Source organism: Scophthalmus maximus, chromosome 14 (assembly GCF_022379125.1).
Source record: "Scophthalmus maximus strain ysfricsl-2021 chromosome 14, ASM2237912v1, whole genome shotgun sequence".
In the NCBI taxonomy this organism is placed as follows: domain Eukaryota; kingdom Metazoa; phylum Chordata; class Actinopteri; order Pleuronectiformes; family Scophthalmidae; genus Scophthalmus; species Scophthalmus maximus.
This window is the reverse complement of record NC_061528.1, coordinates 10,695,618-10,723,060: the sequence shown is the minus strand read 5'-3', so window position 1 is coordinate 10,723,060 and position 27,443 is coordinate 10,695,618. Positions and strand designations below refer to the sequence as shown.

Here is a 27,443-nt window from a genome sequence, read left to right as displayed (position 1 = left end):
AAATGCAGCTCTGTAATCAGCGTTAATGGATTGTGTGATTTCATATCAGAGCTAATCTCCCCCAAACAAAGCCCACCGGAGTTCAATGTGGGGAGGCCGGACAATGTTATCAGGGTTCGCAGGCTGTTTCTGAAGCCTTTTCAGCCCTGTCAGGCCTGCATGCGTGTGTTGGGAGAAGTGGGGTGGGGGATTTTCAGGATAATAAATCCATCACTAGTGTCTGCACTTGTGCAGCCAAAGGGCTGACTTGTGTGACAAAGTGGCCCGCCGTGCAGCATCTCGGCAGCACAGCCCTGCTAATAGCGGCAACCTCTGCTTAATGTCCTGGCGCTAATGAATTCATGGAATTAACTTTCAGAGCCGAACAAACTGATAAAAGAAACAGAATTTGAGCGTAGATTAGGTGGTAGTAATTAGATTGGTATTTTTCTCCTATCTCACCTCTGCCTGCAGTTGTTGGTGTTGTAGCGCTTATACACAGATCCAGACGCTTCAAGTCTTTAGCCGAACAAATGAACAGTTCACGTGTTATGTGCTTTCTTGAGTTCAGGTGAGGAATTCAAGCCTTGCAATTTCAGTTTTTGTCTGTTCATTTGAACGTGTTCATCTGTGTTTTTGAGTCTGCGGCGTTGTCACAGTCAATATTTTGTGAGGCTTTGTATCAGCGCCAAACTGATGCCGAAGTGTAGCGGCCAGCCGGTATCACAAAGTGACATCACCTATTGGCAAACACTGCACATCACAGATAGGACTTACCGCTGTGCCCTGGCAGGGCTTGTTTGGACTCGGGGCCATGGTGATAGTGACCATGTGGTCGAGAGAGAACGACAGATTAGTGACCCAGACTCAAAAACACTTGCGAGGAGCTTCCCGCTGGTGCGAGGTTCTGTCAGAAGTGATCCAGACAAATCGGCTTTCTAAAATGTTCAGGTGATTGCACACTCAGAAGAAGACCACGTGTGAGGCCTTTTCTTTACTTTTAGTTAGTATGGAGATGAAGTAACAGTGTGATATCTATTCGTTCATCAAGGTGCCTGATAAAGGATTTTGAGGCACGTCCATCTGTGACCCACCTCCTGGAGCATCCCTTCATCAAGCAGGTCCAAGGCAAAGATGTGGCACTCCGTCAGCAGTTGGCCGCTCTCATCCAGGAGCAGCAAGAAGTGGGCTGCAGAACCAAAACCAAGTAAGTTTTTTGGGGAAATTTAAATTTTAAAATTTCTCTTGAAGAATAGATTATATTCAGTGTGTCAAAGCTTATTGCTTAATTTGTGTGCTGTCATTGGTTATCTCTGCTGCTGCAGACAGGCATTGACTGAGTGTTAGGGTTTTTTTTGTCCAGTAGGGGGCAGGGTCTCATCTTCTTACACTTGAGGACAGAGATGATGATGATGAGCGCCAGTAATGGACATTACAGTATGTGATTAAAGAGAAGTTAGGGGAGTGTGACTAATTCAGACGGAGTGATTGTGCTGACTAACCTTAGATTATTAAATGCCATTTAGGCCAACAGAATGATGGGGAGTCCTTGGTGCAAATCACTTTCCCACCTGTCTGATTAAACCAGTGATTGAGTAAATAAATTATTTTTTTCAGGTTAATTCATAACTGAAAAGAGGTGACATTTCAATCGTACAGTCCTTGTTTTACTTGTGTTTGAATGAGCTAAATTGCATTATGTCTTTTTTTTATAGATAGATAAATCATGGTTCACCCAGATGCTCATGTCAGTGAATGACAGCACAGACAGACCCCTGTTATTATTTACTGGAGAAATACTGACTTTGGCAATGTTTAATCTTCATTATAAAGAAGTTTGCTGAACCTGCCCTTGACTGAGAGTCCTGATGTTGTGCCAGCTCTGTTTACTCCCGGGTGTGTGCAGAGTCGTCGCCTGAGCCTGATCCCGAATTCCTGTCCACAGTGAAAGTGGATAATGGGATTAGGAGCTTGTAGGGCGAGAACTGGGCTCGCCCGGTTTAGTCTCTCATGCCACAGATCAGCACACAATGACTGCAGATAAGAAAAAAGACATAGAGAACTTAAAAGTAGCTGCCGTAGGTGGAATAGCTTGATTTACTTCAAAGCAGGAGAGAGGTGGAGGCTACAGGTCTCAAGTCGACGTGGTGACGATATTCACTTTATAGGAACCAGATTTTGAGTATTTCCACAACATTCAGAATACAGAATGAATACAAAGGCAGAGGGGGAAACAATTCCTAACCTGGAGCATGCATATGTGTATTGATATGATCTGATTGATTATTTATTATAATAGAATATAGATACATCTTTTTATTGAGATATTTTTTGATGTGTTGGGGATTGCAAAGTTCCCCTGCTTTATAATGGAAAACGCTGGTGTTTATTCTTTATTTCTCTTACTGTCAGGGAATCCAATGAAAAAGAAAACAACTTTTTTGTTAATGTTTTGCTGCGTTCTGACTGTGCTGCTCATCCATCCGTCCATTAGTTACACCGCTTATACTTGTGACGGTTGCGGCAGCTTGCAGCTGACTTTGAGTGAGAGACCGGGTACAACCCTGGTCAGGTCAGGACACAGACAAAAAACTGACAACCAGCGCTCACACTGACATCTATGGGAGCAAAGTCAACTTGCAAGTTTTATACAATTATATAATCAAAACTGTTACAGCTAAATATTACACCCAATAAATGCCAGGTGCAACTGCATAGTTCGCTGAGCTCCCTGTCGTTAGCCAACGTTAGCTTGCTAATATAGGCCATATTCTGTTTAGATTGCAGAGTCAAATGGGTAAATATGGTTGACATGTTTGACCTGATGCTTAAAATGTGGCTAAGTAAAAATGTAAATTGAAGATTATATTATTTTTGATAAAATAACGTACCTTAATTCATTTTCAAGTGTTGTATAGGACTGACTAAATAGCATTGGTTGTGTTAGCGGATTGGATTTCCCCCCCACTCGTTCTAAATTGCATAAGATGAAAGCACACGTATCCAGAGGTAAAATAGATGATGTCAGACATACATGTACAAATAATTATCAGTTTGATATGATACTACATCCCCTTGAACAAACAACAAATTTTGACATGACTTTATTGATGCAGCAACTGATGGACTAAATTAGTGTTTTGAAACTAGCTAGCTAGCGAGGAAAAGACTCAACACAATAGTAATGGATTTCATACAGCTGGTGCAACTTGGTGAGTATTAATGACAGCCGGAAGGCGTTCGTGAGATTTGACTGAAGATAAACTACTACAGCACCAAATGTTTCATGTGATGGCTAATTGACGTGTTTGTGAAGAGCCAGAGGAGCAAGTTTGACTTTGGCTACACAGAAAATCTGTGGGAGTAGGATCAACAGTATGGAATAACAAAATTCCAACAAAATGGCCGATTGCACATTACGGTCCACTGCGCACACATTTGTATACGCACATAAAGCAGTTAGCTCTCACAGACACACTCTGTGTTGTCCCCTGAGGTTCTCTACAGCCCCACGGAGCCAGCTGGCTCTGTGTTGACCTCTGCCCACTGAGGCTCATTGGAGAGTGATAGGTCAAAACACGGATTGAAGTGCAATCACCGCCTGTGATAGTGGGAGATGTGTCCCCTGGGAGGGCTCTAAGGGCCCCACACGCACCTTGGAAGTGACAGGGCCTTACGCCTGGCCAGTCAAACTACTGTTTCTCATTCGGTGTTTGCTTTATGGCTTTCTGAGGCATTATCACGTCCTTGGCTCCACACAGGCACGAGCGGATCAATACTCGTAAAACCCTCATAATAGAGCGCTGTCCCAATGACGATCTGGTGAACCTGGAGTTCTTAGATGAGGTAAGATTCACCGTGTTTATCTCATCGTACATTGATCGGGCCAAGGTGCATTGTTCTTGATGCTGTGTATTTTTTTCCTCGTCTGCAGGAGACAATAATCAGCCATCTCCAAAAGAGGTATGATGAGCTCCAGGTGTACACTTATGTTGGTGACATCCTCATCGCTCTCAATCCTTTCCAGAATCTCAACATCTACTCTCCCCAGGTTGGAACTCGAGCAGTCACGCAAACGTTCTCTGTAGCTTCCAAGTCACAATGGAACGGATGAGTGATAGCTCATAAGTCATGCCACACGTCCTGCTATAGTGTGTGTAATATACTGTACACTAATATATGTGTATATACATGGTGTGTTTTGAAAGAAGGCTTGACTGACTCCACCACAATAAAACCAGTTATCGTTTTTAATGTAGTGGCTGATAAATGCATATTTATAATGTATAAAAACAAATCTTACTTCAGAAATACACAATTCAGCATGCATATTTACTATAAATATCAAATATATTTTTTTACGTTTGTTTTGTAATTTTTCCCAATTGTATTATTTAATTTCGCTTACTGAATAATAGCAGATTCTCGATTTGCATTTTGTATCACAAGAGAACGTTATCTGTAAAATGCAGTTCATTTTGTGTAGCAGGGGAAACAAAATGTTTTCAATATGTTGGTGCATAGGTGAATATTATTTTAACAGCTTTTCTCTTGATTGTAATGAACATTTTTACAAAACCAAAAATAATGAACCTTATGTGTTCCTTTAGTTCTCTAAGCTGTACCATGGTCTGAAGCGGGCTGACAACCCTCCACACATCTTTGCTACTGCAGATGCAGCCTATCAAGGCATGGTGACATTCTGCAAAGACCAGGTAATCGGCATAAACATATTTTGATCAAAGCGCTCTCTTTTACCTGGTTAAGTTAGGGAAAAAGTGTGCAGTATGATATAGATTTTCCTTGCTTGTTTTAGTTAACAGATTTTTTTCCTTTTGCTTTAGTGTATCATAATCAGTGGGGAGAGCGGTGCTGGAAAAACGGAGAGTGCTCATTTGATTGTTCAACATCTTACCTTCTTGGGAAAGGTACAGCAGTGTGGCCATTCTCTCTTTGTTAAATCTGTTAATGCCAGTTTCTGAATACTGCATCAACTTCATACACCAACATCTTGTTCCAAAGGCAAACAATCGGACGTTGCGTGAGAAGATCTTGCAGGTGAACCCCCTCGTTGAGGCCTTTGGAAATGCCTGCACGGCCATCAACGATAACTCCAGTCGATTCGGGAAGTACCTGGAGATGAAGTTCACCCCGACTGGCGCGGTCATCGGGGCCAAGATATCTGAATATCTGCTGGAGAAGTCGAGGGTCATCAAACAGGCCATGTATGTATCTCTCGCTCGTGATCTAGTTGGATTTGCATTTGTCAAATTTCTGACTACTCCGTTTGCTTTCTCCCAGGGGGGAGAAAAACTTCCACATATTTTATTACATATACGCTGGGCTTTACCACCAAGACAAGCTGAAGACTTACAGGCTACCAAACAAGACACCTCCCAGGTTAGTGCCGCAACCTGACTTTGACATGTTCATTGAAATCCTGCCTATCACTTCCCATTGTGGAAACTGACATTGATAGTCATAATCTGCCTGTGCAGGTACATTGACAGTCTGCACTGCAAAGTGATGCAAGACATTGTCTCCAGCAAACTTTACAAGGAGCAGTTTGATGCAATTCAGGAGTGCTTCCGTAACATTGGCTTTACAGAAGAGGTATTTAAATATTAAACAAATACTGCTTTTGGTTGCAGATGCATTTATTGCTACATTGATTTATTTTTCATTCTCTTTTTTCTTAGGAAGTCAACTCTGTTTACAGAATCCTCTCAGCCATTTTGAATATGGGCAATATTGAATTTGCTGCCATTACGTCCCAACACCAGACCGATAAGAGTGAAGTACCTAACTCAGAGGCCTTAGATAATGGTGAGATATGTCATGTAGTTAGCAGTAATCTTATTTTAGGAATTTTTAATCGTCTCCCTGAAAAGGAAAGATATTTTTATGTGACTTCGGTGAGATAAAAAATAGACTCTCTACCTTATTTGTCTTTGTGTGATGATTTATGGACCGTCTCCGTCTTAACAGTTTTTTTTTTGGGCAGGAGGATTTTTGATTTAAAAAGCAAACCCATTTGTGGTAAATGTTATCTGTAGGATTTGGAAGTGGAAAAATGAGAGACGTGTTAATAAGTCTGTGTTATATTATTTATGTTGTGTAATAGTTTATTTTCTTTTGTGATGCATGTTTCATTATTGATTGGAAGCCTGTTTGAGCTGGGTACTTTTATCTTGTTACCAAGAAAATTGAGGAAAAAAATGTTTTTGTGTGTGCAGGTGAAACAATAATCTTTCCAAAAGCTTGAAAACCTGTCCACTCACATGAAAATGTTAAGAAACAAAACAGATCCACATTAAAATAAAGCTGTAGCTGACGTCTGTGCTAATGATTAAGGCAGACAAGCTCTTCATCATCAAACTGATTCACCCCCTCCCGGTTTTTTTTTTAGCTGCGTCTCTCCTCAGCATCGGCCCCGAGGAGCTCCAGGAGGCGCTGACCTCTCAGTGTGTGGTCACCAGAGGTGAGACCATCATCCGCACCAACACCGTGGACAAAGCCGTCGACGTCCGAGACGCCATGTCCAAGGCCTTGTACGGACGCCTCTTCAGCTGGATAGTCAACCGCATCAACACCTTGCTGCAGCCTGACATGAATATCTGGTGAGTGCGAGCCGGTGATGAGCATCAGTCTGGACGTCCACTGTTACTCTCTTTTCTTCTTCTATGTCTCAAGTGATCAGGCAGAGTCTCCACAAAGCTCTGATGACCTTTATGGAAGTCTGTAGAGGAAGATACAAACCCGCAGAGGAGAATATCAATGGGCAAGCACGAGACAAGCAAAAGGAGAGCAAAAAAGTTTTAATAAATTTTTGATAGTGAGTTGCGTGCAGAGAAAATAATGTTCAGATGATTAAAAAGACTTCAGAGAGACTACAAAGAGGCTGCTCATTGATCCTCCTTCATAAATATGGGTGTCGACTGTCAAGGAGTCATCTCTGAGATGTACTAAAGCCGGAGTTCCTGTCTGCATTCCACTCATCTTTGCCATTTTCTTATTGCCATTAATAACCCGGTAGCACAGGCTAAAGGTGACCTCTACATAGAGTGGTTAATGACTGATCATGAAAAGCAGCAGCTGCAAGCGATGAATATAAAATGCAGAGTGTCTTCATGCTGTATTGTAGAAATGTGTATTATTTGTGAAGATAGTGAAAATAACTGGAGGTTAAATCAATAGAGACTGAAATAAAACCGTTTAAGAAGCTCAGTATTTTTGAAAGCTGATGTTTATAATTTCTCATTAGACTAGGCTGTCCCGACCAGACTCTATATTTGGGTTGAAGTTGGATTATCATTAAAGTTTTATCAATTAATATGGCTGCTGGGGATTTGCTTGTTCCGTTACGTAGAAGAATTAAGTTTGTCTGTCCCCTTTTTCTCCTTTGAAGTGCCGCGGAGAGTGGCATGAATGTCGGAATCCTGGACATCTTCGGATTCGAAAATTTCAAAAAGAACTCTTTTGAACAATTGTGCATCAACATCGCAAACGAGCAGATCCAGTTTTACTTCAACCAGCACATATTTGCCCTTGAACAGGTGAGTTCGACCTAGACAAGGAGGTTATTAATAGTATGTTAATGCTGATGCATAATGCTATATGCCATTCAATGCAAACTTGTCAGCAACAAACATTATTGAGCCAAAAACACACTGTTATGAAAATCAGGGAATTCATTTTCATTTGTGTGTTTTTTGAAATCAATTTGAGAAGAGTTGCTCTGGACATGAACATTTTTCTCGGAGCCAGGCTGCGATGCATAAAGGATTGTTTATACTTTTTGTGCACCACCAGATTACTCTCTTAATTGATTAAATGAAATTGTTTACCCTGAAGTGCGAGAAGTCTTTATTTTCCTTGATGGAAATGAATAGCCATTAATCAAGAACCATTTTGCCATAATGCCTTTTAGTGTTGTGTTAACTCTGCAGCACTCATTCTAAAAGGAAAAAGAAAGCAAGGGAATTGTATTTTTATATCACTTCATTGCATGCAAACTCACTTTGCTTTACAGCGACAAGAAGAATAACTTAAGAAATACCAACAAATTCATTTATCAAGGCAAAATTAAACTTAACATAAAAACTACTCATTAGTTAACGTTTTCCAGCACTGTACTGGACCAGAACTGTTATTGGAAGCAACATTTGCCCCTTTACACATTAATTACAGCTTAAAGCGGCTTCAAGCACATGGAAAAGTTGCTCTTCTACAAAGATTTGCCAGCTGCTCCTGATGTAGTGCTCGTGCTCAGTGGAAAAGCACTTTTACTGGATATCAAAAAATTTGTGGATCTCGCTGGGTACAGAAAATTATTATTCCGAGTTAATGACTAAAACATGAGGACGGTTTAGATCCATTGGTTCCACTTTATTAGTAAAATATATATTTAAAAGAACTTTTTGATCTGAAATTAAATAGATGCAATGATATGATACGGCTCTGGGTTATTTGCAAATTGAAATAAATTATGAATAAGTAAGCGACTCTATTTGTTACTTCAGAGCTGTTCTGTTTTATGCATTCAGTAAAAGACTCTATTATGCTGTAAACTTCTGCCATAGACAGACACACACACACAGCTCACTCTAGCTGTTTGGTTTTGTTGACGAGGAAACTTTTTCCTTTTTTTTCCGCACACATATGCAGATATCATATTTATCCCAGATTGTTTAATTGGGTCATTTAGAGAAATCATTAACCTGATTGTTCTACATTCATTGGTTTTAATTAGATCGAGTACCAGAGCGAGGGAGTGGATGCCAGCCTGGTGGAGTACGAGGACAACAGGCCCATCCTGGACATGTTCCTGCAGAAGCCCATGGGTCTGTTGTCCCTGCTGGACGAGGAGAGCCGCTTCCCTCAGGCCACTGACCAGACCTTAGTGGGTAAGACTGGAACTACACCAGCTGATCGGACATTAAACTAACACAAATTATGAGAACAGAATTTAACGAGAGGTCAGGCGTCAATGAAGTTTAACTCCTATCAATTGTAATTCATCTTTTTGAGTTGGTTATTCTCTTTCATTTCTTGTTCACAGATAAATTTGACGACAATTTGCGCTGCAAGTATTTCTGGCTACCAAAACGCGTGGAGCTTTGTTTTGGAATCCAGCATTATGCAGGAAAGGTATTAAATGCTTCTTCAGATCTACACAACAAATCTACTGACTTGATTGTTGCCATGATAAGATAGTAGATTCAGCAGTGTATTAACAATAGTTCAAAACTCTTAATAAGTCAAATGACATGTGTGGTCACAAAGATCAGGTATAAATCTATTCAAATATGTTTATATGGTACAGTAAGATGGACCATGTGATTTTACCGATCCACAATTTCAAACCCATTCAGTTTTTAAAGCAGTTTTTAGCAAACTTAAATTTGAGTTTAAATTAACTCACTTATTTAGAGCCAGAGCACTGACCAGTGGGATTATCATCATTATTAGTAAAAGTAAATGGAAATGAAGCAGCTACATGGATTTCAGCCCTTGTCAGTTTTATTATTCATAACATTATTTTTCTGCTGTGACATGAAATAATCTCTCCTGTGAAAAAAGATTTATTGTAATAAACATCGTTGATTATGTTCTTTTTTTTTTTTTTTTTACCACACTCCATATTATGAAATGCAACATAGAAATTGTCCAGACCTCATAAAAACAGATAAACAGATTGGTTCAATAATTGATGCATTACTGTTTTAATGTGTGTCTCTTGTGTTCTCTTTAACAGGTGATGTACAATGTGAATGGATTTCTGGAGAAAAACAGAGACACGCTTCCTGCTGACATCGTTGTGGTGCTGAGAACATCAGAGAACAAACTTTTGCAGCGCCTGTTTTCCAGCCCCTTAACTAAAACAGGTATGCTTCTATAGGTGTCAATTACATACTATATATATATATATGTATATATATGTGCATATAGCAGTTTAGAACATCCCTAGCCCAGACACTAACAGGAGCATTATTCTACCGCTTACCACAATAGAAATGGAAATGGAAACTTTTCTTTGTTAACAATGCCGGGTTCTGACTGTATTACTCATTGAATTGTGCTGGTGTGTACTGCTTCCACAAACGTTCAGGTAAGTGGGTTTCCTAAAGAGGCGGCTCCCGGGCACCTCCTGGTCCCCCTTCATTTCAAGCCCCTGTGTGCCGCGCTCGGATAAGTCTGCAGTCTCCATTATCTCTTGAGAGGCTCAGCTCTCTGCATGGCGCTCTGTTTTTATTTTCACTAAGCTGTCCCTCTTGGTTTCCAACTGCTGAATGCTATCTACAGATTGTGGGTGCAGTAGGATATTTTTATGATAAGGTTTCTAAATACCCAGGGGATGAAGAAACAGTATTTAGGGAACACAAAAGCAACTCTTCCCACCTCTTTTCTGTTAGTTAAATGAAGGTGGTAATGTGCCCGTCATTAGCCGCAGCGGAGGCCTCCTGGTCATTTGACTTAGCTGAAATGCTAATAGATGTGTTAAATTATCAGATTCCCACTTCATCCTTTATTTCAGCTAAGCCACATTATGTGATTCACTTCCTTTTTAGGGACCTGTAAATGGCTGCTTTCACTCCCAGTGGCATTAAAAGGTGCTTCAATTCACAAAAGGCACCTTAGCCGAGCCTCCGCCAGGAATCTGTGTTATGTGTCTGTAAACTTCAATTGCAGGTTGTGCACAGGGGAGCCTTCAGCCACTTCTCTCTGCAATTAACGGCTGCAGAGGAGTACACGTTGTAAAAACAAATTCAGTGAAGACTTAATGTCACTGCACAAAGGCGCTGAATAGAAACACAGATGCCGTAATGTTTACTGCTGTTGACACAGCGTCAGTTAGGTCTAAAAGCTTCTTTATTTCCCTTTGTTCCACTGCACTTTTGTCCGTCCTGCCATTCAGACCGGTGGATCGACTGAATGTGATGACTTATCAGAGAAATAAGCTGTTAGTGTGTCGTGCAGTTTGAACCTTTATATCCTTAAAAAGCTTTACCATAGCACACGGTCAGTGTATCGATTCTTTTACATGTTCATTTGGAGCAAGTTTGTCTGCCACGCGTGTCTTGGTTATCATGCCTTTGGAGCTGGAGGTTCAATTTTCTCATTGCAGTTTTGTACAACTGCAGATCATCTAATTAGATAAAAGCCATGAAACGCTCCAGCTTATCGTTCTGGAAAAGATGGAGCGCTGTTTACAGTGAGATAGAGTATAGCGTAAGAAAATTATAAATCTATTCTTCAGGGTAAAATATGTGGGGGATTTAATTTGCATTTTACTTCACATTATAGATTCAGTGTTATCTGTGAAATTACCATTATCTGGGGGATCTGATGGAAATCTGTTTTACACCAGGGTGGTTTCACACTCTGCGTCTCCTCCTCACAGTGTCACCACTAGGGGACACCCTCACAGACCTGCAGCCTGACGCTGTGATGGAAGTAAAACAATGGCTCTGGGATGTCAAATTACACACACACATACACTGACTTTTAATGTTTCTGCTGGCTCACACATCAAACTGCAGTAACACAGAACAAATTCTACTCAACTAAATCATTTTCACTTTATTTTACATTGTGTTTGAAGTTTAAAACAAGGCACGCTGTACACATTTGTATAATGTATCACGAGACACACTACCGGCTTTTTCCCCCCCACACACCAGAGTGGATAATACCTGAAAGTCCTGAGTGTCGACGCAGTTCATGTTTGGAGAACAGTAGGAAACTGGGAAGGCCCCGAAAGTAAAAAGCTCCCAGGTGGTGAATAGCGTGGCCACTTGAGCCGTGCAGAATGTGGGTCCTTGAGACTTGGACATGTGGTGGTGTTTTGTCAGAGGAAATGGGATGTATTTGCATGGACAAATTCCTCAGAGCCAGGGCCTTTCCCAGATCAGGGGGATCACACTGTTTGAATTGGCTGGGTTCAGTCGGGTCTACCAGGGCCTGGGTAGCCTGAAGTCGCAGTATGGGTCTCTGTGTGTGTGTGTGTGTGTGTGTGTGTGTGTGTGTGTGTGTGTGTGTGTGTGTGTAGCCTCAGGGCTGCCTGGCCCTGCCCGTTGCAGCACAGCACATCTGCACATACACACTGCAACTCAAGGCTGCCAGTCCTTTGTCAGAGTAGGATGAAAATGGAGTGATGTGCTTCCCTGCGAAACGTTATCGTTTGCAGATAGTGGAGTGTAAAGACGTATTATTTCCTGCATATTGATATGCATCATTTATCTTTGCCTGGGATTATCACTTACTCACTATACTGTATGCTGTGTGTAGAAAAATCACCGGTATGTGACTTGCTCTGATTTCAATTAACATCTCACCAACTGCCAAAAATGTTATCAGGCTGAAAAGAACTGAGATTGTATGTAGCAGTTTACAGTATATCGTTCTTGTGATATATTTTTTGTCGGCGTTTTTAAAAATCCTTTCCAAAGCCACATAAAAGCAGTTAACTTTGAAATGTCTCGTTAAGAAACCGGAATTCTGCAAACTGGGGTTACCCACTGATTGTAGGTTTAACATATATTTGTCTACAGTGGTGGATAATAACCAAGTACATTTACTCAAACTTCAGCGCACTGCATGTCAGAGGTGTATACTGTTCTTTATCCTCAGTGTATCTCACACGTCAGTGCATCACACACCATACAAGAATTTCAAGTTCGTTGTGTATGTCGAACAATTTACATATGTACATCTTTTCATGAAGCCTCGGTTCTCCAGTCCTCTGCGTCTCCCTCCATCTCCCCTCGTGTTAGGAGATGCTCCTGTGTCGAGATGACAGGCTTCTCCCAGCGATATGACACTTTCAGCTCTTTGTTCTCTCCCAGCAGAAGCCCTTTTTCATCCCAGTGGACAGATACCACAGTCTCTCTCCCGACTTCCGCACACTCCTGCTACTAAAAGAAACACTCGCCAAGTAATACTTTTGTTCATTTTCTCTCCTAATCGTGGTATTGGAGAAATTTTTTTTTGAGTCAGCAGCGGGATTTTCAATGGCACCGCGAGGAGTCGGTTCTCCTAAGTCACATGGTACAGCATCCTTTGATAAATGCAACACTGTGTTGTGTCACTAAAAGCCAATTACACCATGCTTTTTATGATTGATCTGCTCTGACAGTAGTGGATGGCATTTAAATCAACAGCCCCCGGAGCCATCTCTGGGCATAAACGGTGGTGGTTATGGAGGGTGGGGAGGGTGGCGGGGGGTTATGGGTGCTTTAATCTCATTTGCTTGGTTGCTGAGTTGAGTTTCTAGATCACATGTTTTCAAAAAGAGAGCGGGAGAGCGGCGGAGATATCCAGCAAGCCTCTGCTCACTCAGCTCGGGATGGCTGCACTCCCTTACAACTTTGATTGTCCCCCGTGTCGACAGCTCGATCCACAGCTTCTGAAGTACAAGGCGCACACTGGCACTCATAAAAGCGTGCAGGGAGGTGTCATATAGAACGCGGGATTGCTTTTTAATCCCAAGCACATTGACTATTCTTGTCAATAGAACCCCAATACAACTGCCAGCTTGAGCTTTTTAGCTTTTTTTTTTCCTACAGGATTCTTGCTGGGCTTAATTTTCAAAGTGAACGCACAGATGCCAAGGATGGGTTTTTTTTTCTTTCTACACACACACACACACACACACACACACACACACACAGACACTGCTCTCTCTCGCTCAGTGTCTGTCCTGGAAGTCCATGCCAAGAGCAACATGCATGAAGCAGAAACGATCAGTGGGATGCTCCTCCACCGCCTGTTTCTCAAGACTGAATGACCTGATGGGAATTATTTCCCTCACCTGCTTGCCTCCTTTAATTATTAACCTTTTACATTAAAACTCCTCCTCCCTTTCATTTTATTTTCATCATTTGAGAGCAAGGACAAAAGCACCAACTGCCACTAGCGGTAACGAAACACATACGTGACTTTTTTCTTCAATTGATTCCACTGTCAAAGAATATATTTTCCTTTTTCTTGCTCGTCTGTGTTTGAATAATTATTATCCACATCATTAGACAAGTTCCCCACTGTATCTAAATTAGAAGGTCTTCTTTCAGGCCGGACATCACAGGTGTTCCCTTGGTTTCATGTCCCACGAGGAGGAAATCTTTGAGGATGCTGACTATTAACCCATGCTCTAATCATCTAGTCAGGAGGGGATACGAAACCCGCCAGAAGAATGAATTAATACGACCCGCCAAGGAATAGACGAAGAAGTGAGTGGCCATTTGCAAGGCTTAGGTACAACTGTCATAGTTTCTCTCATCGCGGCGCAGCCCCTTCATCTCCCCTTGATGGTGTCATGGAAGTGAGAGGCGTGAAAGCACAGTGACACTCCACGGGCCCGTTCCACTCGCAGCCGCTAATTCATCATGACAAATGTGCTCAGTTGATCTGGCCCAGCAGCACTAATGGGGAGAGGAGAGAGCGCACTTCATTTGCACAAGACCCACTCCAATTAATCCATCCAGCTTTACTCTGGGCTAATTGGAGCGGGGCCCTCCCTGCCTGTGTGCTGGTAATGTACCCGACACAGTTTAACCGCTCCTGTTCTCAGGGATCACACTTTTTTTGTGCGTGTATTTTTTGTGTGTACATTGTGCCGAAGGGATGTTTGAGGTTGTAAAATCTGTCCCTGTGATCCTAAACATAATGCCCGCGCACGAGCATCTTTATATAGAGCAATTGATCACATTTCCGTGTAACCATATTTGGCACTTTCTTCTATTTTTCGGGGTTCCAATTCTTAACGCGTGGTGCCTTTTTCGAGCACATTATGAAACAAATATACAAGTGCATGTTTTAGCGAGTGCTTAATGTGTAGTTTGTTTACCAAATGCAAAATGTATCAATAGCAAAAAATAAATGAGATCAAAAAAATTAAAAAATTAGCAGATAACTGTCAGATGCTAAAAGCAACATCACTACTAGCTTAAAAGAGTCTTTTGAAGTGTTCTCACATCATATGTTTCTGGTTGTTTTGACCACAGCAGTGAGTGTGTGAGTGCACGGGCAAGTGTGTGTGTGCGCGTGAGTCTCTGTTTGTGTGGATAGATTTTAGTTTTCAACCATCAGTGAGGACATTTTGACAACTGCAAAGGCCTTTTCAAGGGTTATGATTTGGTTTTAAGGTTCATGTTTGAATCAGTCTTAGGGAACGTTTGAAAACTAGTGTCCTCAACTAATGAAAAACTGTGTGTGTGTGTGTACGTGTGTGTGCGTGTGTGTGTGTGTGTGTGCGTGCGTGCGTGTGCGCGTGCGCGCGTGCGCGTGAGAGACACCACATTGCTTCAGCTCGCTGCAAAACCTTTGGCACAAAAAGGACATTCTTTGTCTAAAGTTAGAAGTGGCCTGGTTGTTAATTAATCCATCATAGATAGATTTTGATCTCTCCAGTGCTTGATTGATGATCTAATACACACTTGGTAGTGCAGAGCCCTCTGAGAAAGGCGGGCGCCGATCCAGTGTTTTAAGTTTTTGGCTCGTTGTCAGGCCGTGTCTTTAGCAACTGACGTGAGTCTTGAAGTTATACAGAAAAAGCCGGCTACACATTTGCATTTTAGAAGTTCGGCTGTGTGCGGCAGAAAATCTAGAACAATTGTTGGCCTGTCACTTCAGCTTTATCATAAAAACTTACAAAGGTTTTCCTCCTCGCCATACACGACTGCTTGGGTAATGCTGCCTCCTGTGTCTGCAGACGTATTTTTCTAAAGGTGTGTGTGGCACATCTGTGCAGCTATTGTTTATTCATGGGGTAAACCCTTTGAAATGTGTTAAGATACTTCCCACTCATTATAAAAATCCTGCCACCCATGGATTAGGACTTTGATGTCACCAATCCTGCTTCAAAGGCTTCTTTCACTGCTATTAATCACAGTTTAGCCTCTGAAGATATAGCCAGAGAAAACATTTGGACATCTTGTGCAGAAACTTTGAAATGTTCAGACTGTCGTGCATATGCTATGTTCATATCCTCTCCGCTGTGTGTGGGGCTGTTGGACTGCTGTGCACGCAGCTGCACTCCTGAGTCCACGTGATTCATCTCAGATCTGGGCTTTATCCGAACTGTCTTCTTTACTGTGCTGCATATAAACACTAGTGTACAGTAGTTCACCGTATTGTTCTTTTCATCTTTTATGTTGAAACAAAGAGTGTCACACCAAAGTGTTTACGATTCCTTTGTGTCGGAGAGTTTGATGTCAATAATCGTCTCATGCAGCAGCTCATACCTTTTCTAAGTGTTGAATGAGTCCTGATGTTACTTCGTATGAATATCTTATGATTGCAGTTTTGTTTTAAACAGGAAATCTGGCGACATCCAGGGTGAGGGTCACCGCAGCCTCCAGATCTCTGCCACCGCAGCTCAGTTCAGGACGTACCAAGGTGAGGCATGTGCTCCTATGGCACAAAACGTCACTCCTGAGAGCACATTGTTTTTTAATGCGTTGCTCACAGACATCGCACCATAAGAAATCCAGTAAAAAAAAGACTGGTGTGAAGAATAGCCACAATAATTGACTACCCTGTTATGTTCACCGTCTTGCTTGTGGTGATGCAGCATCACCATCTGGTTTCTCAGACTCACCAAGTTGTTTTGCTGTTAATGGGCTTGTTGTTGTCGATTCTCTAAAATCAGGAAAGCAGCCTCACAAAAGTACATCTACATGCTTCAATAAGAGGCCATGATAGTATTATTAGCATAATATTCGACAATGATTCTTCATGTAGTAACTTTTACAGGCGCACATTGAAAAGATAATAATGTCTATTAATCATTTTAATACCGAGGTTCTCCGTGCAGAGTTTCTTTTTTTGTTTCACACACTCTGTTTTAGGAGCAGGAGCTGCTGAAGAAGTCTCTATTAATAGCAGGAACTCTCAAACTTTTTCACTTCTGAACCCTTCACCCGTCACCTTCATTGACTATCTCTGATTCACTTTATTCAAAGGCTCAAATCATAATGTCTGTTAGATTTTTAATCTAACATTTGTCTATTGTTGAATTACTTGGTCTGCGTAAAGGAAAAAAATAGTGATCACCCTATGTTTTATAAGGTGAATTGCAGCTTCTTTACATCTTGTCTTTCCATTTCTCTCTTCCTTTATTTCCATGTTATTCGTCAACATGTGCTGTACTCAAAGTCTCCCAAATACCTATTGAAGGTAAGACTTTTCTAAATCACAAAAGTTTCAAATTGCAAGCATCCTCTGAAAATCCATAATTCACTGCAATCGACCAGATATCATTGTAATCCGAACTGAGACTTTAACTGTGTTTCACTAACTTTGAATTATCTGCAGCTTCACTCTTTTAACATCAATCCCGGTCTGGTTTTGGAAAATGAAAAATATTTCTTTTGAACTATTTTCTTCCACAAAGCTGCATTATTAATATAAACAAAGTCTCTGGGATGTATCATTTTAGAGTATTGAAATACTTAATATGAGACACATGTGGGCCATAATCAGGGGAAGAAAATAACACTGGCAAAACATTTATTTAATTTTTATTTCCACTAAGCACCTGACAAGGAAAGACTTTTTAATAACAACTCCCTGCGATTGATGTAATATGTATGCCGTCATGTTCTCAGAGTTGACAGAAATTGACACTTACAGAAAGTTACTAGTGCGACCAAACTAAAGTTGAAGTTTGTCCCAGATAAGGTTTGTACTTCTGGTTGATTTGCTTTCAGAATAGCAAAGTGTAAAAGAATCCGATTCCGCTCTTCATGTAAATCAGAGAACGTTTGACGTACCTTTCTTTCTCTGTGCAGGGGATGAAATAAAGTATTAACATATGCGCTTTGCTACGTAGACTTACCATAAAATATCTACTGCATCATTAATTTTGATGAAGCCATGAACTGCGAAGGCCATTAGAAAGCTTATATTGTGTCCTCGTTAATCCGTCGTAGTCAGGATGACTGTCTGCTCGGTGACGGCTAGTCTCATTACTCAGAATGCTCTGCAATTTTCCCATGCCCCACAGCAGAACAGAATTATTCTCTAGATTGTTAGCTTTAAGTGTTTATGGGGCTGTGTTATACAGACGGCACAGTTAGTACAGCTGTGAATTCCCAACTGGCCCATTTAGACGAAGGAGACCTCCTGTAATAATACCTTTATCTCCACAGAGCTCACCGAGGACGTCAGGTTGCAAATAAACGGCATCTGATTTGAATGTGCTGGGTTTTCAGTGATTCTCCCGGCCTGAGTCTGGCCTGTTTGTCAATGCAGCGCGTTCAGTGTGAATGTTTGTGTTCAGGTGGACACCATGGAGATGATGCGGCACCCAGAAGAAACCACCAACATGAGGAGACAGACTGTGGCCTCCTATTTCCGTGTAGGTGTTTTCTCTTTCAGGCTCCTGGCATGATTTTTGTTGTTGTTGTTGTTAATTTGCTTTTAATGAAACTCATCATCTCCTGTAGATGTTTCACAGTAAGAGATTTCAATGGAACGGATGTGATTATTCTTTCACAGCCACTGCAGGGCTTTTAATCTGAAAGACAGAGCAACAAAAAAAAAAACAATTTTACACAGAAGATAAGAGCTCTGGAGACAACATGGACAACAGGCTTCTCACCAAATTATTATCAAATATAAGATCAGAAATAAAAAGAAAAAGCTTTGCCAAAAGTAAGCAATACTTTGCTAGCACAGGGGTGGCATATTGCTCATGAATTATAAGACATATATTGTAAAGCACTTTGAGCGGTTGAAAGAATTAAAAAGCCTAATATAACTGCAGTCCACCTACTATCTATATAAATGCAGTCCATTTGCTATCAGAACTTTATTGAGCGATTACTGTGTTAGACGTGTTTCAGTTTGTTGTGCTGCCCCCAAGTTGCAAAAAATCTGTTATTTACATTTGTTATATGAGATTAAAAAAACATTGCCCAATCCCATTGGGACTGATTAGTACTGCCAGTTACTATTCACCTTAAACTCCGCTATGAAACAACACATCTATGTCTGGAAAAAGTTGGTTGCTCTTTGATGTGCAAATCCTCACAAGTGAACTATACCCCCAGACTTTGATAACGCAAATTCATTTAACTGGTCTCTGGTGTTCTTGCCGTGCCTCTGCCCGCTGTTTACTGTTGTCTCATTGTGATTCTGCAGTACTCCCTGATGGACTTGCTGTCTAAGATGGTGGTGGGTCAACCACACTTTGTGCGCTGCATCAAACCCAATGATGACAGGCAGGCGCTGTGCTTCTGCAAGGAGAGGGTGATGGTGCAGCTGCGCTACACAGGGATCCTGGAGACAGTGAACATCCGTCGGCAAGGCTACTCCCACCGCATCCTGTTCGAAGAGTTTGTCAACAGGTAAGAGCAGCGTGGAGACGGGCGCCACATCCACTCTGCGGCACGCACACATGCTGAGCGCCGACATAACCCTGGAGATAGTGCAGAACAAGTGAGCCATGCTCCGCATCACACAAAAACACAGGTTCTTTAATTAGATAGGGGTACAAGTTGAGCAGAGCAAGAAGCAGACTAATTGGCAGTCATTAGTGATAGTGCAAGACTAAATCCTACAGCTCTTGTAACTGGGTGGATACTCTAGTCTGGAGAATATGGATAAAATTCAAACAGGGAGGAACTGTGTTTATAAGGGGTGATGCATTTTAATGGATTTCCTTTTGCTATTCATGAAGAGTTTGTTCTTTAACTCGGTGACCTGGAAAGGCTCTAATGTAGTCTCCTTGTCCCATTGGTATATATTAGAACACAATTAAAACAAGTTTTTCCTCATTAGGGGGGCATTATGTAAGGTTGTGTTTTTGTTTTTAAAAATGTGGGACAGGATCTGATAACAGTGCAACACCCTTCTGTTAAAATGTTAAAAATATACCTACACATCCTCAGCCCTTTAAAACAAGAAATGCACTTATGTCTGATCAATTTTTTCTTTGAAAAATATTCCAGCCACCCCTAATGTGCAGACTAAGATGATTAATTTAACCACCTTACGGTTTAATTAATTTGGACTTGTGGCTTGTCAGATAAAAAACCTTGACGTGAGATGAGCGGTCAGTCTCACTGATTTTGGGAAGCTGTAGAAATCTGTTCCTAATTTTTGTAAACTAGAACTTTGAATGACCACATTTCTTTTTCCTCATGTTTCACTTTTGCTTCCATTGTTAGAGAATATTAGAAAACCTGTCACCTGAGCTGATGAGTTTACTTTTTTCTCTGCAACACTTGAAGTGTGTGTGCATGTGTGCATGTACTACCACTTCAGACTACATTTTAACCTTACTACTGAATCCATATCATCCTACCTGAGCCTCGCAGAAGTCGTATAGACAGACTCAAACGGCTAAACTGCACCTTTAGCGAAAACTGATTTCAATTTGTGCTCTCATATCAAAGGCTCGTCTGATGTTGCCAAGCAGTGCTTTGTATTTACCATCAAAGAAATAACAGGTATCAACAGGAATTAGAATGAAAGGCTGTAGACTGAGGTGGGTAGGGGAGTTCAAAGAAGTTTTTCTTCTTCTTGTTGTTCTTCGATTTTGACCAACGCCAGAACACCAGAGATCAACCAGTAGTTTTGGAGCCTTGATGTCCCTGAGCAAACAGTTTTAAAGCCATTCTGTCCCATGCTGGTATTTTGTAAACTACAACTAGAGGATCAGGGGACGGATCCGGACACCGTCAGCGATAAAGCATGCAGTGGAGCTGATGCACAATGATAGGCCCCGGACTGATGGGCATCTTCTGTGGTCACTGAAATAAGAGACGATGATCCATTCAAAAGAGCTCCAACAATGGGCCTCTGTTGAAGACGCATGTCACAGTCAGGCTCATTTTTCCTGTCAGACTGAGCGGGCAACTTTCTGCTCTATTTAACACTTTAACTAGCTGTGTGCAATACGGTGTTAGGATTTACAGTCGCTCCTCTTGAGCAAGGTCCGGAAAAATAACTTCTAAATGTTGTCATTTACTTCAAAAGGAGCTACTGTACATGCTTGTAATTGATCCATTGAGGTACTAAAACTGAGGAATCCAATCAGATTTCTCCAAGATCACCATTGTACTGTATTCTTAACCACTAAACCCAAATTTCACATTTACACTTAACTAAGACAGATGTACAAAAAGCAGCTGTAGAGTGAAATTTAAAGCAATAATTTGACATTTTGGAAATTGGGCTCATTTTTGGTCCAATTTTGCCAATATAGGCTTGTTTTGCCTATAGTGAGATGAGAAGGTAAATGAATCTAGAACCAAAAGATGCCAACTAGCAGCTTGTCATTTTAAATATTTGGTTTTTATACAGACCAAAAAACATTTTAATTTGAGAGAGCTGCTGGTTGGTTGACTTTTTTCAGTCTTCAGCTTCCAGCAGAACATATTTAGCTTACAGACATTAGAACGGTCGCCTCATGTGTGAGTATTTAATTTTACTCTTCTCCTATTTCTGTTTACTAATATGTTAATGCAGTGTAAACTAATAGGTTAAAGGTTCTAAATTATATTTGAGTGAAAACATGCCTGAATCCGTCTTCGATACTGAAGTCTTAATCTTCTTTTCCTACAATGACATTTTTGGTGACGCTATGTCTTTGCGATCCTGCCTTCCTGCCAAAAGGTTTGGGAACAATTAAAAATGACAAAGAGACAAAAAAGAACAGTATCAAGTGCGAGTTATTTAGTTATATATTATATATCTTATTTTATTTCATGAGCTTATACCAACGTTTTTATTAAAGCGACAAACCCAACTCTGTTCTTGAAGTGCTACAGTATAACTATATTAAATCGAATTATTCATTGTTTCTTCCATAGATATTACTACCTTGCATTTCGGGCTCACCAGATGCCCGAGACCAGCAAAGAGAATGCTGTTGCCATACTGCAGCGGGCCAAATTAGAAGACTGGGTACTGGGGAAAACAAAGGTAATGTGCCTAGAACAAGAAAGTGAAAGAGTGAAGATATCTGTGTTCGTTGATCACATTCACCTGAGCACATTTCTAACATTTTATTTGTGATCAGGAGTATTTGTTAAACATAAAGAAAGCATACAGCTATACAAACAGAAGGCGGTATAGATATAAAGACATAAAAGGAGGCAACTGTCCAACCCTGCACATGGCCGTACAAAGACTTGGATAGTTATATACTGGGGCATTCTAACGTGACTACACATCCTGTCAGGTTTTTCTGAGGTACTACCATGTGGAGCAGCTGAACCTGTTCCTGCGGGAGGTGATGGCTCGGGTGGTGGTGATACAAGCTTACACCAAAGGCTGGCTGGGTGCCCGACGTTACCGAAAAGAGAAGGAGAAGAGAAACCGCGGGGCCATAATCATCCAGTCAGGTACGCTGGTCTTAAATGAACAGTAAAACAGAAGAAGGGAACTCCGGTCAAAAAATATAGGAATGGAGGATACGTTCTGTCATAGCCTTTTATCACATAACGATTAAACAGGTGCACATTTGAGGTGAATCTGCCCATTGGTTTTCCTAATGACCTCTGGTCTATTATGCACTGCGAGTCTTCATGAAAGAGATGAGTTTGATAACCACAGCTTGACCTGCGTGGGTTAAAAGCAAGGCTTCAGAGCAGACAATAAGACCTCAGAGTTCAAAGGGATCCATCCCTCTGCCACCTGGTTTAGCAGTGTTTTGAAGTGGGATCTTGTGTAGTATATGGAGTCTATTTTGTTTCACAGAGGTAGGTCAGCAATCTCTCTTTTTCTCTCTCTCACACACACACACACACACACACACACACACACACACACACACGCTGTCTCTTTCTCTTTTTCTAGCCTGGAGGGGCTATGTTGCTCGGCAGAACCTCAAGCAAGTAAAAAAAGAGCGGGAGGAGGCCGCTGTTCGCATACAGTCAGGTAATGAAATGTTTACATTTTCTTCTGATGTTCTTCACACATTCAAATGCAGACCACTTGAATTTCTCGTGTAGTCCCGTGTCCGGTGGAAAATGAATGCTCCTTTTTCCTACATTTTCAAAAGGAAAAGGGATAAAGGCCTGAAAACCTTGCATCCTTGCGAAACACCTTTTTGATCTCAATGAGTGGCCTACGAAACAGTAATAATTAATTAATAATGCATAAAGAAAAGCTTTTGAAAGTTTGGGCAGCATTTGGTCCCCATGTTTCAGAAGAACAGTGCACACTGAGATCCTTTTTTTCCTTTCATCTCTTTCCCAGTAAAGGCAAGAGAGGGGCTTATCCCTTCTGTTTCCTCACGACTTCCTCTCTCAAATTCCTGGCCTATTACACAGCTCTCACATACCAGAAACAAGATGCCTTTTTATACTGTCAACCTTTTCATCTGAAATGTAAATTAATTCTTACTCAGTGTGCCCTGACGAAGATCAAAGTGGGCACATTAACCTTCCCGGGCCCCCCCCCCCCCCCCCCCCCTCCTTAGAGCCTCTCACTGGAGGACAAGGGAGGGTGCCAAAAGGGGCAGGGGAGAGGAGGGCAGAAGGAGGAGATTTGGCATTGTTTCCCCTGGCTCCCCTAAGGGCTGCCCTCATCTGGCACATGGAGCATTTCAGTCGCCTGCACACCTTGTGTAAATGTCCTCCATTAAAACCCTTGTAAATAACGCTGCAGAATGGGTAAACATGGTTTTGGTGTGAGGAAAGCCTCTCCGTCGCCGCTGTCTTTCTCTTCAGAAAACCGTATTTGTGTGTGGCCGCTGGGGTTTGTAAGGGGAGGGGGGCCTGAACCTGACATAAGTGGGGCCTCAGCCCCCCGGCGGAGCACTCCAGCACATTCACATTGTGTGTTCTCTGCAGCTTATAGCCTTTGAGGTGGACTGCATTTGCATTCTGAAAATAAACAGATGCCTTTCAAATGTATGAGCCTGGTGGCTTCTCAGATCTCAGCGGGGCCTGGGGGACATGCTCACCATCGATCAGATTAGACCATGCAAAATACAACCACGGCTCAACAATGTACTTGAGCTTTCTTTTTCCTGTGCATATAATTTTACAAGAAAAACACAAAGCCGGTTGACGGAGTAAATCAGCGGGCTCCATTTACCATCCATCTGAGCTCAGTATGTTTCAATAATCACACAATGTTTTCCTACTGCTACGTTACACTCCTCATGCGGATGCTGAACACATTTTACTTCCTCCCAGCAAATGCAGTGTTTTAAGGACAAAGCTGCTCTAACGCTTTGATAAATTGTTGTAAATCAGGTGAATACCTGCCAAGGTGAACTACAGCATATGTATGTTGTCCAGATGGATAACAGAGTGAGGACAGTGGTTTTCTGACCATGTGAAAGCATGTCTGACATACATATATTCTGTGCAGCCTACAGGGGCCATCGGGTGCGTCGTGACCATGGACCCCAGGGGCCCAGATGTCAGCCCGAGGCTGGAGGAAAGACCACCAAGGAGGAGCATACGAGGTGAACTTTGACATCTCTCACCCTTCAGGGTCTGTTCTCATCAAAAACATATTTCCCCGCTGTTTAATTTATTTTAATTTTTTTTTTTTTTACATCTTCATTGCATCGTCTTATGTCACAGATGGTTGCCTTCAAATGTGACTGAAAATTAGAGATTAGATTAGAGACTTATTAAACAACTAACATACCTGTCACTCATCTGTAGCCCGATCTGACGGCCCCCATTTTGCCCTGTAACGTTCTGTTGTTTCAAGTCGAAGTGAAAGCTCCTCCCTGTGCACCACTTCTTTCAGTTTTATATATGTAATAAATATCTTTCCACCAGATTGCACACTTGTCTGACCACCATTGGGGTTGGGCGCTTCACTGGTCTCCAGATGTACAAGCTGAGAACTTTGTGTTTATTCAGCATATGGGCAGGCCAGTCATTAAGAAAGTATGTGCTAAGCAGGAGAGCAGCCCCCGACTAAACAGCAGCACACGTGGTGGCGATGGCTGTGGTGCTCCTTTTGAGCAAAACGCAGCACCACAACTCACACATATAAGTTATATCAAATTCCCTTATATAAGATTTGGGAATATATCTACGAGGAAAGTTATTCCTGAATGATTCTGGCTGTTACAGTATGAGATTTTTTTTTTGTTGCTCTTGCACAGAATGCAACAAAATTCCAATAGTAAAAAAGTTCAATACGCATGTTTAAAATGATGTTGCCTAAAACATCTTAAACCAGTTCACATGTTAAGAAATTGCTTTCAAATCTTGGGTGACTTTTGGTCAATGCTGTGCATCTGTCTCCAGACTTAATCTCCAAAATACTAGATTTACACATCTGAAAATGTTATGCTTGTTATATACTCAAACCAAGCGCAGTCTCATCGGGGAGTTTTCTCTCCATGTTTACAATCATATTCCTTGGTGAGAAACACTTCAAACCTCCACTTAACAATTCTGTTTAATCAGTGTTGGAATCTCTCCATATAGATTTATTTTGACATGATCTGGCCCATTTTCCTCCTGTAAGATCTATGTTCTCACCTACATGCTGTTCTTTTCCCTTTTGATATCCCTCATCTCTGCCATGCATGGATTCTGTGTTTGCATCCAAAGAGCAGAGCCTCCAGTTGCATCACCAAGTCCAAGCTGGATGAGATTTTCTTTTTCTAGACTCCAAGCATGACTGCAGAATTGTGTTTGCACTTTGCAGATGTTGTGGTTGCTGTTTTTTTTATGTTTGTTTTTTATATAATCCAACAATGAGCGATCACACAGAAACAAACCTCTGCCTCACACTTTGCAAATTGCATAATCATAAACCAGAGCTGTTTTTCGCATTAATCAAGGAGATAAACACAAATCATCCCCAGCTCTACTAATGTAATACAATCTGAACAGTTGTTTACATCACTGAGTAAATAACTAAATATAATGTGTGTTGTTTTTATAATGCCTATTTTCATTGTACCTAAAAATGCATCTTACTCTCACAGGTCTAACAGCCCAAAGAGCGAAGAGACATATACAGATCACTTACATGGAGAAAATGTAAGTAACAGAATATCAATGAGCTTTTTCTTGTGCCTGACTTTAGCCATGTATGTAAAATGCTGCTCCTCTAAAAAGCAGCTTTAACCCAGATTATTCTTTGGGAATTTCTGAGTCCTTGAGACAAAAGAGTTCTCTTGCTCCAACCTCCATCTCAGCGGAGGAGACAGGGTGGTACGGGAACGAGAGAATCAAAAGGCTGGAAATTCACGGCTGAGAATAAATGCTCGCTCTTCCCTGAGGTGATTTGTCTTTGCGCTCCTCTTTCTACAGATGTTAGACCCCTTTTTTAGTAAAGACCTGAGGTTCTTTGGTAGCACTTTGATATCCTGCTCGGATTCAATATGTGAAATAGAAGAGCCACTCCGTGACTTGGAGCACATCACAGTCTTTGAAGTCTGATCCAATTTTTGCTGCTCACCATTTGATGTTGAAAGGATGAAATGAGGAAAATGTACAGTTTTTGCCAGTAACTCTGCTGAGCATATGTAAGATTAAAAAAGCAAAATCCTTTGGAGGATGTACTTAGAAATGTTAAGCAGATTAATACTTTCCTATAGCTCTTTTATTCAAAGATAAAATTAAATATGAGAGGAAGTCTGTATATGCTGTTTTTTAACCTCACAATTAAGTCAGTGTGGTGCTGTTTGCTAGGAGGTAGGGCTACTAAAGGGGGATATGCAATTGCATTAGCATTTGATTAACATTGCAAAGCACATTAATGGGTGTGAGTGCCAAATTGTAAATTGTAAATAAATTAATACAGCATCTACATGACTAAATAAAAAAAAAATAAACACACATGTTCACATTACAGGGCTTGCTTTAACTTGTGTCTATTTATCCAGTGCTTTCATTGACATTGCTCTTCTGGGTGTGTTTACGCCTCCTCTTTCAAGGTTGGCCCCGACAGCCGAGACAGACAAGTGAAAGACTTCAAGAGAGACAAAGGCAGAGCAGAAGACAGTGTAACGAAGCCTTGCAGGGAGACAGCTAGACTGCGAGACATGCAGTGTAAACAAGGTAAGCCCGAGCACAGAGCTGGCGGGTGCAGGTAATTACACAAAGAGACAGGAGAAATCCCGCTTTAATGGATAAAGTGCCATTTTTAATACGGGACCCCTTTCAACCTTTCATCCCAGCCAATCCCCTGCTGCCATTCTTTGTTGACAGCAGAGGGAGAGAAGCATTATGGGTGATCATTTTTGCGGTATTTTAATAACCCAGGTCAACTCATCATAAACGTCTCATGGCAAGTGGGGGGTGGTTGCTTTCGAAGTGGCACGAGCACTTCAAAGCTTTCATTCTCCTGCACGGGGAGCCCTTCACTAAGGATCTCATCAGTGACTCTTAATAGACCCGCACAGTAACGGTGACAAGAAAATACACAAACCCTGATTTGTTGAACATATGTTTGGTTTGCTTTTTGCCCCAGGCGATGAATTACATTAATTCCTGCTGCCTGGAAGGCTGAGTGGGTGGCTGTGC

General features: G+C 41.5%; 1 protein-coding gene across 12 annotated transcripts in view; it reads left to right on the top strand.

The window, feature by feature from the left end:
- The window catches only part of myo3b (myosin IIIB), a 59,070-nt gene that overhangs the window by 15,746 nt on the left and 15,881 nt on the right, over nt 1–27,443 (top strand). For 9 of the 12 annotated variants that reach the window (XM_047337272.1, XM_047337277.1, XM_047337275.1 and 6 more), the window contains 24 exons: nt 1,031–1,186; nt 3,741–3,825; nt 3,914–4,030; nt 4,590–4,694; nt 4,824–4,907; nt 5,002–5,204; nt 5,281–5,379; nt 5,478–5,592; nt 5,679–5,805; nt 6,389–6,599; nt 7,388–7,535; nt 8,732–8,885; nt 9,041–9,129; nt 9,737–9,866; nt 16,298–16,377; nt 17,137–17,157; nt 18,263–18,340; nt 19,126–19,331; nt 21,801–21,912; nt 22,172–22,334; nt 22,789–22,869; nt 24,313–24,409; nt 25,901–25,955; nt 26,855–26,978. In XM_047337272.1, coding sequence (XP_047193228.1) covers nt 1,031–1,186; nt 3,741–3,825; nt 3,914–4,030; nt 4,590–4,694; nt 4,824–4,907; nt 5,002–5,204; nt 5,281–5,379; nt 5,478–5,592; nt 5,679–5,805; nt 6,389–6,599; nt 7,388–7,535; nt 8,732–8,885; nt 9,041–9,129; nt 9,737–9,866; nt 16,298–16,377; nt 17,137–17,157; nt 18,263–18,340; nt 19,126–19,331; nt 21,801–21,912; nt 22,172–22,334; nt 22,789–22,869; nt 24,313–24,409; nt 25,901–25,955; nt 26,855–26,978 — 2,840 coding nt within the window. Of the gene's footprint in view, nt 1–778; nt 931–1,030; nt 1,187–3,740; nt 3,826–3,913; nt 4,031–4,589; nt 4,695–4,823; nt 4,908–5,001; nt 5,205–5,280; nt 5,380–5,477; nt 5,593–5,678; nt 5,806–6,388; nt 6,600–7,387; nt 7,536–8,731; nt 8,886–9,040; nt 9,130–9,736; nt 9,867–16,297; nt 16,378–17,136; nt 17,158–18,262; nt 18,341–19,125; nt 19,332–21,800; nt 21,913–22,171; nt 22,335–22,788; nt 22,870–24,312; nt 24,410–25,900; nt 25,956–26,854; nt 26,979–27,443 lie in introns of those variants that run through there. The other 3 variants (XM_047337283.1, XM_047337280.1, XM_047337274.1) reach the window with 3 other exon arrangements.